The sequence below is a fragment of the Salmo trutta genome, chromosome 29, assembly GCF_901001165.1.
Source record: "Salmo trutta chromosome 29, fSalTru1.1, whole genome shotgun sequence".
NCBI classification, from domain to species: domain Eukaryota; kingdom Metazoa; phylum Chordata; class Actinopteri; order Salmoniformes; family Salmonidae; genus Salmo; species Salmo trutta.
The window spans coordinates 4,605,621-4,618,548 of NC_042985.1; the positions used below are offsets into that span (position 1 = coordinate 4,605,621).

The window sequence follows — 12,928 nt, forward strand, 5'->3', positions numbered from 1 at the left end:
GTGGAGCGCCCGGAGAGATGCTACCTGCTAATAATGTCTCACCTCCAATGTGACTATAGGCACTCTCTGAACCACCGTGGAGCGCCCGGAGAGATGCTACCTGCTAATAATGTCTCACCTCCAATGTGACTATAGGCACTCTCTGAACCACCGTGGAGCGCCCGGAGAGATGCTACCTGCTAATAATGTCTCACCTCCAATGTGACTATAGGCACTCTCTGAACCACCGTGGAGCGCCCGGAGAGATGCTACCTGCTAATAATGTCTCACCTCCAATGTGACTATAGGCACTCTCTGAACCACCGTGGAGCGCCCTGAGAGATGCTACCTGCTAATAATGTCTCACCTCCAATGTGACTATAGGCACTCTCTGAACCACCGTGGAGCGCCCGGAGAGATGCTACCTGCTAATAATGTCTCACCTCCAATGTGACTATAGGCACTCTCTGAACCACCGTGGAGCGCCCGGAGAGATGCTACCTGCTAATAATGTCTCACCTCCAATGTGACTATAGGCACTCTCTGAACCACCGTGGAGCGCCCGGAGAGATGCTACCTGCTAATAATGTCTCACCTCCAATGTGACTATAGGCACTCTCTGAACCACCGTGGAGCGCCCGGAGAGATGCTACCTGCTAATAATGTCTCACCTCCAATGTGACTATAGGCACTCTCTGAACCACCGTGGAGCGCCCGGAGAGATGCTACCTGCTAATAATGTCTCACCTCCAATGTGACTATAGGCACTCTCTGAACCACCGTGGAGCGCCCGGAGAGATGCTACCTGCTAATAATGCCATCATTCATATACCGGTATAGGCGAAGCCCCTTTTACCCAACTCCTCTCTGTTTATCTGTTGTTGACTACTTCAATATATGATAGAGTGCAAATAGTAGCCTAGCCTACTCTGGTCTATATATGCATGTCACTCACATCCTAATTTATTATTTACTATCATTTTAGTGTAGGTTGTTACCATGTCTGTCATTTGCTGTGACAAAATGTGTGATTTAAGTTTATTTTGGTCACATTGGTTTATGAAGAAAAAAAAACTGTCCAATAATGCATCTAAACTGGAATACAGGCAACTTGGTAAAGCCTACTCTAATGTTGTAGCAAAAGTTAATGTTATTAAAGTGATAGAATAAAGAATGTCACTGTCAATAACCAATCTACCCACGTATTAAATATTACATTACGTTCACCTCTACAGAGTTTGGAGTTCTACCGACTTAAACAGGGAACGCATTAATATTGTAGCGCAGGGTTGTTTAAACAATTGAATGCATATAAATGAGTCTCAAGGTAATTTACTCTTCGAGAAAAGATGTCATTGATGTGTATCCAGCGGTAATAAAGAGCTCGCCTATAATGACCGCTGAATCCGCTAATTAAAAGCGCTGCTCTCGTGCTGTATACCTGCGCTGAACTCCCGTCTTTAATGAGAGCCACGTGAGCTCACGTTTCTCCGGGATAAACGGTGACAATGGCGTATTCAGTCCGTGGTCTAAATAATTAAAAACATAGGAATAATTACAGTATAAAATTGTAATTATTGTTGGGCTGCAGGAAAGCCGTTTGATTGTGAAAGACGATACGACGGGTCGGGTTTAGGTTTCCTCTTCTATCAATATTGCAGGGAGTTAAACTGACTGTCTTCCTCGCTATCTGACTATGGTGCGTGGGCATTGCAGAGAAAACCAAGTCCAACTTTCACAATTATTTTCATATTCATCAGCATAATAATGATTGATAACATTTGAACAGGCCACATTTATGAAGAGACGAATTATTGCCCATATGCTCAGTATAGGCTAACGTTTTGCATGGCTATTTAATAGGCCTACATAGATAGAATTTCTTTTGACATATGTTTTTTTAATAAAGAAACCATAGATGTTTTAAGGTCGTGATATCTATTTTACGAGACAGAGGATGTCAATCCCAAAACATCTGGCGCATAACTGTTTTCAGTTCATCTAGACCTAGGTAGGCTATATATGCAGCTAGCTTATCCATAATGTAAATTGTAGTTGTCAATGGCAACATATTATGTATAGGCTAATTTATGCTAGGTTTAAAGGGCATAGATGTTCTACTTTAATGGTGTCTACTTAGCAATGGTTGGCTGGGGGGCGTTTGTGGACGTTATTAACTCCTATTTGATTGTGGTAATTGTTCACATTTTGGCCCGGACAGTTTGATTAATTACATTTTAATCAGTGTCCATTTAGGACAGACAATGTTGGGAATATAGGCATTCAGGCTACATGTGCATTTTAAAATAACAAACAAATGGCAATTTTAGTAAGTCCTTAAACAATAAAAACCAAATTGGAAAAACTACTAAAAAAAAAACATTTCAAACAAAACGTAAACTTCTGTCATTCAGACTGTACCCACATTTTGTTCAACCCGTGTATTTAGGCCTACATGTGCAAATAGTTTAAATGTTATTTTAAACTAAAAATAAAAGTTAGCATGCCTTTCCTTGAACTTTCTGCCCCGGCAAGGTATTGCTACCTCAGCACAAGGCTTACTGGGGTTAACTGAAGGGCATTGATCAGGTTCTGAATAGTTAATATGGTCTTACAGTATTGGGTTTCATCACTAACCTCAGCCTATTGCTCTAATATATCACTCTGTTTGTAGACGCAATCTGCTCTCACCGTGTCCTGTGTGCTCAACAAATTTGCTTCATTTACTGACAGTTTGGTTCGTGGGTGGTGGGTATTGAGAGAGGGGGGTGTGCAGCAGCATATGACAGTCCCGCCCGAGGCAAGTTATCCGCTCATCTAGGATTCGGTCCATTTTCAATGCAGAATCTAAGAATGCCCAGTATGTGATTTAAAACGTGTCCAATTGTTTGACATTCGAACAAAAGCACGCGAGCCTTAGAATTCATGGCGTCTTTACCAGAAGGGCTGGAATTGATTTGCGTGTCCACGAGAAGCAAAACAGATGGTCATGTAACTTGATAAATGATGCATTCAGCCATTTTGTTGCCTTCGATTTCATATTCAGTTTTGTCCTAAATTTGCTCGTTTGTTAATAGTGGAAATAGTATATAGGCCTTCATTGGCATTTGGTAGCTGCAGTTACTCTCTGATGAAGAGTTGGGATAGGCATCAAAACAAAAAAATCATTAAAACATTTCCAATTAGCACATGGGTATAATACACACTTGTACCTACATGTGTGAAATAGGACAAATAAATGCACCCATATAATTATAATTATTTGTCTATTATTAAAATATCGTTGGTCATTAATTGTGTCAATATAGAAATCTATCAAGTGCACCTTACCACTTAGCACACCATGTTAATGCAATATATATATATATCTATCTATATAGATCTATATCTATCCATCTATCTTTCTCTTAATATTTTTTTTCCACTTCTATGAAAGATTCACTGAGTAAAGTTGAAATGGATCAAGTAATAGCCTAGTAGTGTCTGTTGTTCCTTCATTGTCCAGGAGATAATATAGTTAAAGAGAGGGAACGCTAAGTGGGTGTGCCTTGCCATCCATTAGTTTAGCGGTCACTTCTTCAGTGAGGAGCGTCGACTGCTGTCTTGAGGAGTGGCGAAGGCTCGAGGACTGCCATGCGGTCACTCTCTCGTGCGCCACTCAGCCGGTGAGAGTCGAAGAGGATGGAAGTCCGTTCACTGTACTGAGACAGAGACACTACAGAGAGAGAGAAATATTAGGCTCGTCTGAACGCTTGGTCCAGCAACAGTATCTTTTATCTCGGACTAGACCTCTGCTTGTGTCGGGGATTTTTGTTCAACTTTTTGATGAAAAGTTGTTTCCTCAGCCTAGGAGTACTGTGCTCTTTTCCAGAAAGAAAGGTAAGGATCTTACTCTTTTCAATTCGTTGTCTTGTGTATTTTCTATTGAAATATTTATGTCTCATCACCAGTCACAACAGCTTCATATTTCACATGTTTTTTGTAAGTTTAACCTTTCATTTATTTTCCAATTAATATATTATTTTCGGAAGACTTATAGAATATATACTTACAACCGTTGCGTAAAACAAAACAGATGTGACGGATGTGCGATGCTAAATGTGAGGGAAATATTTGCCTTTTGTAAAAGTCGATTTTTAGATTTTATTGTAGGCCTATAAGCCGTTGTACTAACGTTAATCTAGGGAGACACGCATGCGATGTTTTAATTATATATCGGGCTAGTCTTTTATTAACAGATCAAATACGTACAATTGAACCCGTGTAATTACCAAGAAAGCAGCTTAGCTGTTCTTTTCCTCTCTGGTAAGCGCATTGGCGCAGCTCAGAGTGTATTTTCCTTCTGCTCTTTTGCGTATAAGGATCTTATGTAGTTCTTAAGTAATCACCCTCGCCTCTGAGCCGATTTAAAGACGACAGGAAAAGGTCTCGTCAATAAACAACTAACTGACCATGGATAGCCTTAGTTGGCATAGTCCTACACAAAAATACAATCCAATAGGTCATGTTAAAACATTTGCTTTCGGATGGTTTAGAAACTTAATATTAACAGGCCTTTACTAAACATGCTCGTATAAAATTGAACGTTTTATATTAAATTATGTAGACCTATTTTATATATTAGGCTATTATTTATGTATTTATTTACAACTGGGTCACCAAAAACGAATAACTAACTAATCCTTGTCTTTTGTGAATAATGCTGGGTTGAATGGGTCTATAATAACACTAAGTGTGTAATAATAATAATAATAATAATAATAATGCATAGTTATTAGCATAGAATAACACTGATCTTCTGCGTTACTTTTAAGACCTTGACCATATTATTATTATTGCACGAAATGTGCGTGCGTATGCCTATTGGTAATTAATTACAAAGCTATAATTTCATGGACTTTATTTATTTATTTGTTGATTTGGAATGAATTGCAAACAATTTAGGACTAGTGCATTTTTTTGACAGGAGTTATGCCAACTGTAGGCCTATATGGTAGTGCAATAGGCTACCCTAAAATTATTGTTTTATTTTCAGACTTCCAGGAATGGAGTCGATACCCAATCAACAACCAGCGGGACGAGACTCCAGCTCTTCCCCCAGCTCCAAGCAGGACGTTCAGCCCTTCTCCAGCCCCATCTCCCTGAAGCCTAACCAAGTCAGCGAGACCGCGTTGTATGGAGTGCACATCGTGTCTTTGGTCATAGATGGCCAGGAAAGACTTTGCTTGGCGCAGATATCCAACACATTGCTAAAAAACTACAGTTACAACGAAATCCATAACCGACGCGTTGCTCTTGGAATCACCTGCGTCCAGTGCACGCCCGTCCAGCTCGAGATACTGAGGCGCGCTGGCGCCATGCCAATCTCCTCGCGGCGCTGCGGTATGATCACCAAGCGGGAGGCGGAGAGGCTATGTAAATCATTCCTAGGTGCTCACAACCCACCAAAGCTACCGGAAAATTTCGCTTTTGATGTCTCTCATGAATGCGCTTGGGGAAGCAGAGGTAGCTTCATACCTGCAAGGTATAACAGCTCGAGGGCCAAGTGCATTAAATGCACATATTGCAACATGTATTTTTCCCCGAATAAATTCATATTCCACTCCCATCGCACTCCCGAGTCAAAGTATACACAGCCAGACGCAGCAAACTTCAATTCGTGGAGGCGCCATCTCAAACTAACAGACAAAAGCTCGTCGGATGATGTTGCCCACGCGTGGGAGGATGTTAAAGCGATGTTCAACGGGGGAAGTCGTAAGAGGACGCTACCTATGAGTGGGTCATCCATGTCCTCTCCTTTGAAGTCACATTCCACCAGTAACCCAACCCAAAGAAGTTCCCCTGAGGTACCCCATAAAACGTTGCGCTGTGACGAAGACCGAGGTAGGCCTAACATCAGTCTGTCAAATGGCGTCCGGAACTACCCGGTTATCCCTGTGCCCAGCAAGAGCTTTGGGATGCTTCAAAAGATCCCGCCACCGCTCTTCCCCCACCCGTATGGATTCCCTGCGTTTGGACTGTGTCAAAAGAAGGACGACGGAGTGGGAGAGACAATTAAAACCAACGTTTCGGGTGTCTTTTGGCCAGGAGCAAAGGACAGTATCTATCCCTCTTTCCCGATGTTCTGGCCTACAGCCGGTGGCCTACCGATGCCACCGTATCAACAGTCTCCAGCCAAACCACCCACAGAGCTCTTAAGTGTCCGACAGAGTGATCTCGAGTTATCGGATCAAAGTGACCGGTGCGCAAACACACCTAAGGATAGCTTTCACGACAGCGAGCGGTGCTCCAGCTCACAATCCACCCGGAACGACGAGGACAAATCCGGGGATGAGGCCCGGTCGACGGAAGGACCCCCCACAACTCCACGGAAGATAAATTACATCTCTGCGTTCAGACCTGTGGTGAAAGACGCCGAAAGCATTGCAAAGCTATACGGCAACAGGGACACGTACAGCGGTGTGCGCTCTGGTTACCTATCGCCAGATTTCGTGAGTGAAAGTTCTAGCTATAGGTCTATGTCCCCGGATGTGGATAGCGCGGACGACCCAGACGTTGACGTGGAGTCAAACAGGGCACAAGAGGATGAAGAGTCAGTCCAACTGTCCGTAGAGGACCGTCAGAGTCCCCCGCCCCTCAACTCAGCCCATTCCGGGCCTGAAGATAGTCAAGAGCTGGGGACAAGTCCAGGACCACACCCGGAAGATCCCCACTCCGGGTCCTCTGATGACGAGAGGCAGGGTGGACAGGTGTCAGAGCGCCATGATACACCGGTGTACGAAGTAAGTGTGCCAAGGTCCATATGAGTGTTGTGATGTTCAATCTATTTACGCAAACGTTTGTAAAATAATTTATGCATCAATCCACGGAGACGTGTTTGGATCTCATATGATAATGGGTGATGTTTGGTCCTGTAAATGCATGGGCATAAAGCATGATCATCATGCTATATTTAATGTTCCAATAGTCATAGGCCTATGCCATATAGGATGTTGATATGGCTGGCAGCTGTTAACAGTTTGAAGCCTAAACAGTAGGCTAATGTGATGTATTCAACGCGTTTTTGCAAGGTGATTTCATATTTTGGTCAAATGAAAACAAACACTTATATGAACTATATCCAGGACTTCTCGCATGGGGTTTTATTGTGCTGTTGAAACCCCTGACATTACAGAAGGCTGAGCCTGTTTAGACATACATTGGCAGGTTGGAACAAATATGGAAATGATCTTTTGTTAAAATACATTTTGGCAATGACATTTACAAAAAAGACCATCGTCCCAATATGAAAGAGATTGAGAATGGAGTAGGCCTGTTTTAATAAGGTCGCTGAGTGGGAGCCTTGGTCTGTGTCTTGTCTTTTGTTCTAAAGATAATTCAAGTGGTTCTGTTTTGGAGTGTTTACTGCGAGCCTTGTAGTGTGTTGGGAAAAGGTTAGGCCTGCGTCGGCCTCGTCCTAATGTCAGTCAAACTGCAATTTAGATAGGTGGACAACAATTGAATTACTTTCCTATAATTATAAATTGGAGACGTGTCACGTGGGTATATCCGCTCAAAGAATTGCTTGTGAAATTAAGAGAATTATAGATAATTGCAGTTGTATTGACTATAATGGCGATGGTTAATTTTGCAGGTGTACACACATGAAAAGGATGGACACATGCCTTTGAACGGTCCATCTACGTTTGGATCAAAACATAGCAGCCCATTGCAATCGAACGGTAGGTCTATTATTTTAGTACATATTCATGGTATAGTTTCTGTTTGCAAATAGGCACGTCGCTTATTACTGTCTCTCTTTATCAGGTGTCCTCCATGTTTCCGACCCACATAAACAACGTTCTCCTACAAGAGAGGACGTTCCACAGAGAGCCTTTCAGGACCAAGCAAAGGAAAGCCCACCATGTGAGTGTCTCTCTCTCTCTCTCTCTCTCTCTCTCTCTCTCTCTCTGATTGTGTATGTGTAAGTGTGTAAAAGTTTAGTAGGCCTGCCATGGTAATATAGCCTATTGTATTATATTTTATGTTAGGAAATTGTTAGCCGAAGGTTTCTCACTTTTTACTGTTCCAAATATGATAATTTATAACAGAAAATGGAGTAAATGAGATGAATTAATGAGCTGATGCCATCTTTAATATTTCTCTTGCAGGCGATGGGGCATTACGTCAGCATGACGTCAGTAGGATCCACGAAAAAGATATCGAAAACATGGCTAAAGGTAATCATTTGACTTTTATCAATGATCATTGACATTTGTTTATATTGATTAGCCTCATGCAAAACGACCGACAAGTAGGCCTCGCCTCGTTTCAAGTCATTAGATCTCATCGTAAATTGAACAAAGCAAGGTGGAAATCACTAAACATAATTGTCTAATTGTCGGTTCTGTGAATTAAAAACAAATCATATTTAGCATTGAATTAACAGAGTTATATTTTAAACATAACGAACACGTGTGAATGCGGCTCTATTTGTAGCTCTACTTCCTCAAAGCCTACAATTTCAACATTCGAAAAAACCATCGTGCTTGTTTATTATAAGCCTTTTCATGGAACATGAGAACAATTTTCCATGTTAGTCTTGTGTAGGCTACGACGTGTGGAATCCCCAGTCTAATATGTTAGACTGGTGAGATTTTCCCTTCCATATCTAGGTACTGCACTAACAAAATAATACCTATAATGATCTGTCTAATAATCTATTTTTTAATCGCTTGATACATTTTTTTATGCCTACAGCTTAACACAAGTTTGCACGGTCACGTTTGAATTGTTTTTCATTCGTTAACCTCCTCTAATGTTAAATTATGAGAAACGGAATTGTTCTACTTATTGTAACACGAAATCGTTTTTCCACTATTAATATTTTAACGAGCCCAGCCATTAAGCTGCGGCGTTCGAGCCTCTAAACCCCGAGGCGGTGGAGCTAATTATTAGCAATACCATGCTTGGAGACACAGTGAGGCTAAACGACTGTTAGCGTTCCAACCACAGGCCTTCTGATAATAGTTATTACGATACTATAGGGAAATAAACCACGGAGAACATTGTGGTTGTTTTTACCCATAGGCTTGTATTGTATTAGGCCTGTAATCAAAATCAAATGCTTTAATTGTTGAACAGGCTATCTAAGATAGGTCTGCAATATATAGGCCTAGTATGTGGAAAGCCACATTTGGAATTTACTGCTTTGCCTATTGCCTTTTTTCAACGACGATTATGATAATGGTGATGACCGCTTCGTTTTGCAGAGGAACTTCAGAAACAGCTTGTCGAACAAGTGGAGCTCAGAAAAAAGTTGGAACGCGAATTTCAGAGTTTAAAAGGTAGGACGCTTTATTGTCCTACTGCTTAAACACACATAGAGTCGAGGTACACCTGAGATGAAAGATTTACACGGGGGAAACAGGCGTAACTCGAGCTCTTAAAGTAAAAAAAAAAAAAAAAAGCGTTATTTTTTAAGAGTTAAAGTCATTCACGTTTCCACCATCTTGGCCTGTATCAGAATGAGTTTAAACATAAAGAGACATACAGCAAACATATTGACTACAATGAAGCAAACATTAGTGGACAGCAACATGGTGCTGAAATGGAAGTACATTATTGTTTAGCTTGAAAAGCGAGAGCTGCTCCTGTTTCCCACACAGTGAGGTCTTTATTTTAATGTAGTGATTTTAATTTCCATATGTCATAATGTTGAGAACCCATTAGGCTCAAATTATGTTATTTGGACTTGCGCACTGTGTTAATAGTAGCTGTCTGCTTGCTCACTATGCAGATAATTTTCAGGACCAAATGAAGAGGGAACTGTCCTACAGAGAAGAGATGGTCCAACAGCTTCATATTGTCCGAGGTGAGTCTCCAGGAAAAAGAATCGGAATATGCTAAACGGTCAGTGTTTTAATAAATTAAATAATATGTCCCGACTTAAATTGAATGAAATGACCCATATCGTTCTAGCATTGATGTTGTAAAGTATGAAAACATGCATGTAAAAGAACAGTCATACTGACTTTGTGCTTCCTTGTACCACACAAGAATGAAGAGGGGAAAGTGACACTTGCATAAATTCGGTCATTAGAATTATGCTGCATGTCCACAATCTACAAATAATAGCTTACCATTCCTGTAAAATAGTCAACATTTTTCGCGATTTGACTGGAAATTGTCGAATGAACTCCAATAATATCAAACCATAGAGAGATTGATTTCGCTGTGTTTTGTTTGTAAATGTTATTTTCTCCTAAATCACACACTGGAAAATGTAAAAGGCAGACCATTACGTATCGTCGTATCAGTTACATACAGTAGACGACAACAGCTGATGCCGCCCTTTCACGGATAGACTAGTTCTAGAGTTACTGGAACGCAGTAGTGTAAATACACACTTCAACTACACTAAGAGGTCACTCAAAATACCCGAGGGCGAACAACATAAATTACAGTCATCCATTTCAAAGTTTACAAACCACCGCTTTGTAGCTCAATTATTGCGTTTTTTTTTCTTATTTATTTGTTGTTTGCTTAGACACTTTGTGCAGCGAGTTGGATCAAGAAAGAAAGGCGCGTTATGCAATACAACAGAAGCTAAAAGGTAATTTATATGGTCCAAAAACAGAACATGTATCCAGTTTCAGTCCATTTGTGAATTAATTCAATGGCTAGCTGGGCAAGAGCATAGCCTTCTAATGGACTTTGAATATGACTAGTAATATTTGTCAAATTATTGTCCAACCGTACCTATGCAAGTGCTACTTTTTATTCTTCGCTAGCATGTGTGTCCTTATGATATGCAAATTCATAGCACATTTGATATTGCTAAGAAATACTGTGACATGTAGACTGAACTTAGAGGAAAGAACGACTATAGAATACATAGTGTGGATAGAAATACAACAAATACATTTAATCTGCCCAGTGTTTGAAGTGACACATCCCCTTTCTCCCTAGAAGCTCATGACGCCCTGCACCATTTCTCCTGCAAGATGCTGACCCCTCGCCACTGTACTGGAGCCTGTACTTTCAAACCCCCTCTGCTGCCTCCATAATAGACCACAAGACCCCCCACTGACTCCAGTACAGCTCACTGCAGCCAAAAAGAGAGAGACCCACCTCAAGTAGTCACAGTCTCTCCGTAACTTCTTTACCTTTGCCCTCCCTCACCAGTCATCCAGGGATTCACAACCTGTGTACACACTCCAGCTCTATTTATTTAACACAGAAGAAGTGGCTATGGAGGTTAGAACTAGACCTTCCATTGAAAAGAACTCTTGAAGATACACTAAGACCAAACGACTGGTCCATTGTATGTGTTGTATTTATAGACAGTTATTAAGTTGTAAAGAGCTCTTGATATGGACACAGCAAGTTCCTTTGAATCATAATCCATTGCTCTTTATATATCCCGTATATATATATAAATATATATATGTGGAGATGTGCAATGAGTTGTATAATGTGATATTTCATAAGTAACATGAACCCTAGCATTCTTGGGTTGTTTTACCACATTATCTATGTGTTTTTACATATTTATTTGTGTTTAAGTTAGTCGTTAATCTGTTCTGTCCATCTGAAACATTTAACAATGTATATTATTGATGTAAAGCACTTTAAAAATTGGCAACATTACTACTGATCTGGACCACACTGTACTAAGAAATAAAGTCAACTCTGTTAAGCATCTAATGTATAGAATACACTTCCTTCTAATGCAGCGTTTCCCAAATGCTTGACCAGGGGATCCAACGGTGGTGCACCCTTCTAGTTTTTATGTCCTAGCCCTAACACACCTGATTATGTCCTAGCCCTAACACACCTGATTATGTCCTAGCCCTAACACACCTGATTATGTCCTAGCCCTAACACACCTGATTATGTCCTAGCCCTAACACACCTGATTATGTCCTAGCCCTAACACACCTGATTATGTCCTAGCCCTAACACACCTGATTATGTCCTAGCCCTAACACACCTGATTATGTCCTAGCCCTAACACACCTGATTCAAATCAAAGGCTTGATGATGAATTGTTGATTATTGACTCAAGTGTGTGAGTGTTGTTCCAAAACAAAAATGTGCACGGCTTTGGGTCCCCAGGACCAGGAAGGGGAAACATTGTTCTAATAGCACCAACATTTATTCTAGCACTTATTTCCAAGTAACCAATGACCTTTCAACCTTGAGCTAATTAAAAAAGGTTCCATTTGCCTAAAATTTCACCCAACAGATGAGTCTTTTACAGTGAATAGAATGTTCATTCAGTCTCAACTATGATTGTTTTTAATCATACATAGATACCATGTACAGGATATTCATTATAAAAGGTATATTTCTTCAGTATGATTTGAGCATTCGGTTACAAGACACACCCAGGTTCTGTTGTACTTAATAAAGGGTTTGAATCATGGTCAGAACCCTACCATAAATAAACCACAGGCACAGAAACCAAACCTATTTGTTGTGTATTTCATGATGTCTTGTAGGCTTTATTTTGTCATGTCAATCCTTTGTGCATGGCAAGAGTTATGAGTGGGGATGAGATTAAAGGAAACCAAGACGCCACGTAAAGAGACTTGAAACTGCCATTTGTGACTGAATTCCATGTTGTGCAGTTGATTTCTGTAACTATTCTTTTTTTATCTATTCCAAGCCAGTTGGTTATTTTTCCACAATATATATGACCTTTAAAAAGTGTTGTTGTGACCCCATTAAGGGCCAATAAGACTCATGTATGTATTATAACAGAAATTAATGTAAAATACGATTAAAAAAGTGAATCCTATTTTTGCCTTGTCTCTTAATAGGAACGATACTGACACCTGCTGGAACCCTTTAGGAATAACAACCTGATTTAAAATTAATTTAGCATCCAGGTTTTTAATTTTTTTTGTTTTATATCATATCAAACGACTCATTCCATACATGGGCTGTCTCAGAAGTCCAGTCA

At 40.5% G+C, this 12,928-nt stretch overlaps 1 protein-coding gene across 7 annotated transcripts; it reads left to right on the forward strand.

Annotated features, from left to right (window-relative positions):
• Positions 1–3,406: 3,406 nt before the first annotated feature.
• Positions 3,407–12,602, forward strand: LOC115166796 (SKI family transcriptional corepressor 1 homolog-B-like). 7 transcript variants are annotated; one of them, XM_029720602.1, is made up of 9 exons: positions 3,407–3,858; positions 5,015–6,761; positions 7,613–7,700; positions 7,786–7,884; positions 8,130–8,198; positions 9,231–9,305; positions 9,758–9,832; positions 10,508–10,573; positions 10,930–12,602. In XM_029720602.1, exons 2-9 carry the CDS (start codon positions 5,025–5,027, stop codon positions 11,025–11,027), a joined length of 2,307 nt encoding a protein of 768 aa, XP_029576462.1. In that variant the 5' UTR covers positions 3,407–3,858; positions 5,015–5,024; the 3' UTR covers positions 11,028–12,602. The 7 variants fall into 7 exon arrangements, with proteins under 7 accessions (XP_029576462.1, XP_029576463.1, XP_029576466.1 ...); XM_029720603.1 differs by having other exon boundaries at positions 10,933–12,602; XM_029720606.1 differs by having other exon boundaries at positions 9,769–9,832; positions 10,933–11,004.
• The last annotated feature ends 326 nt before the right edge of the window (positions 12,603–12,928 follow it).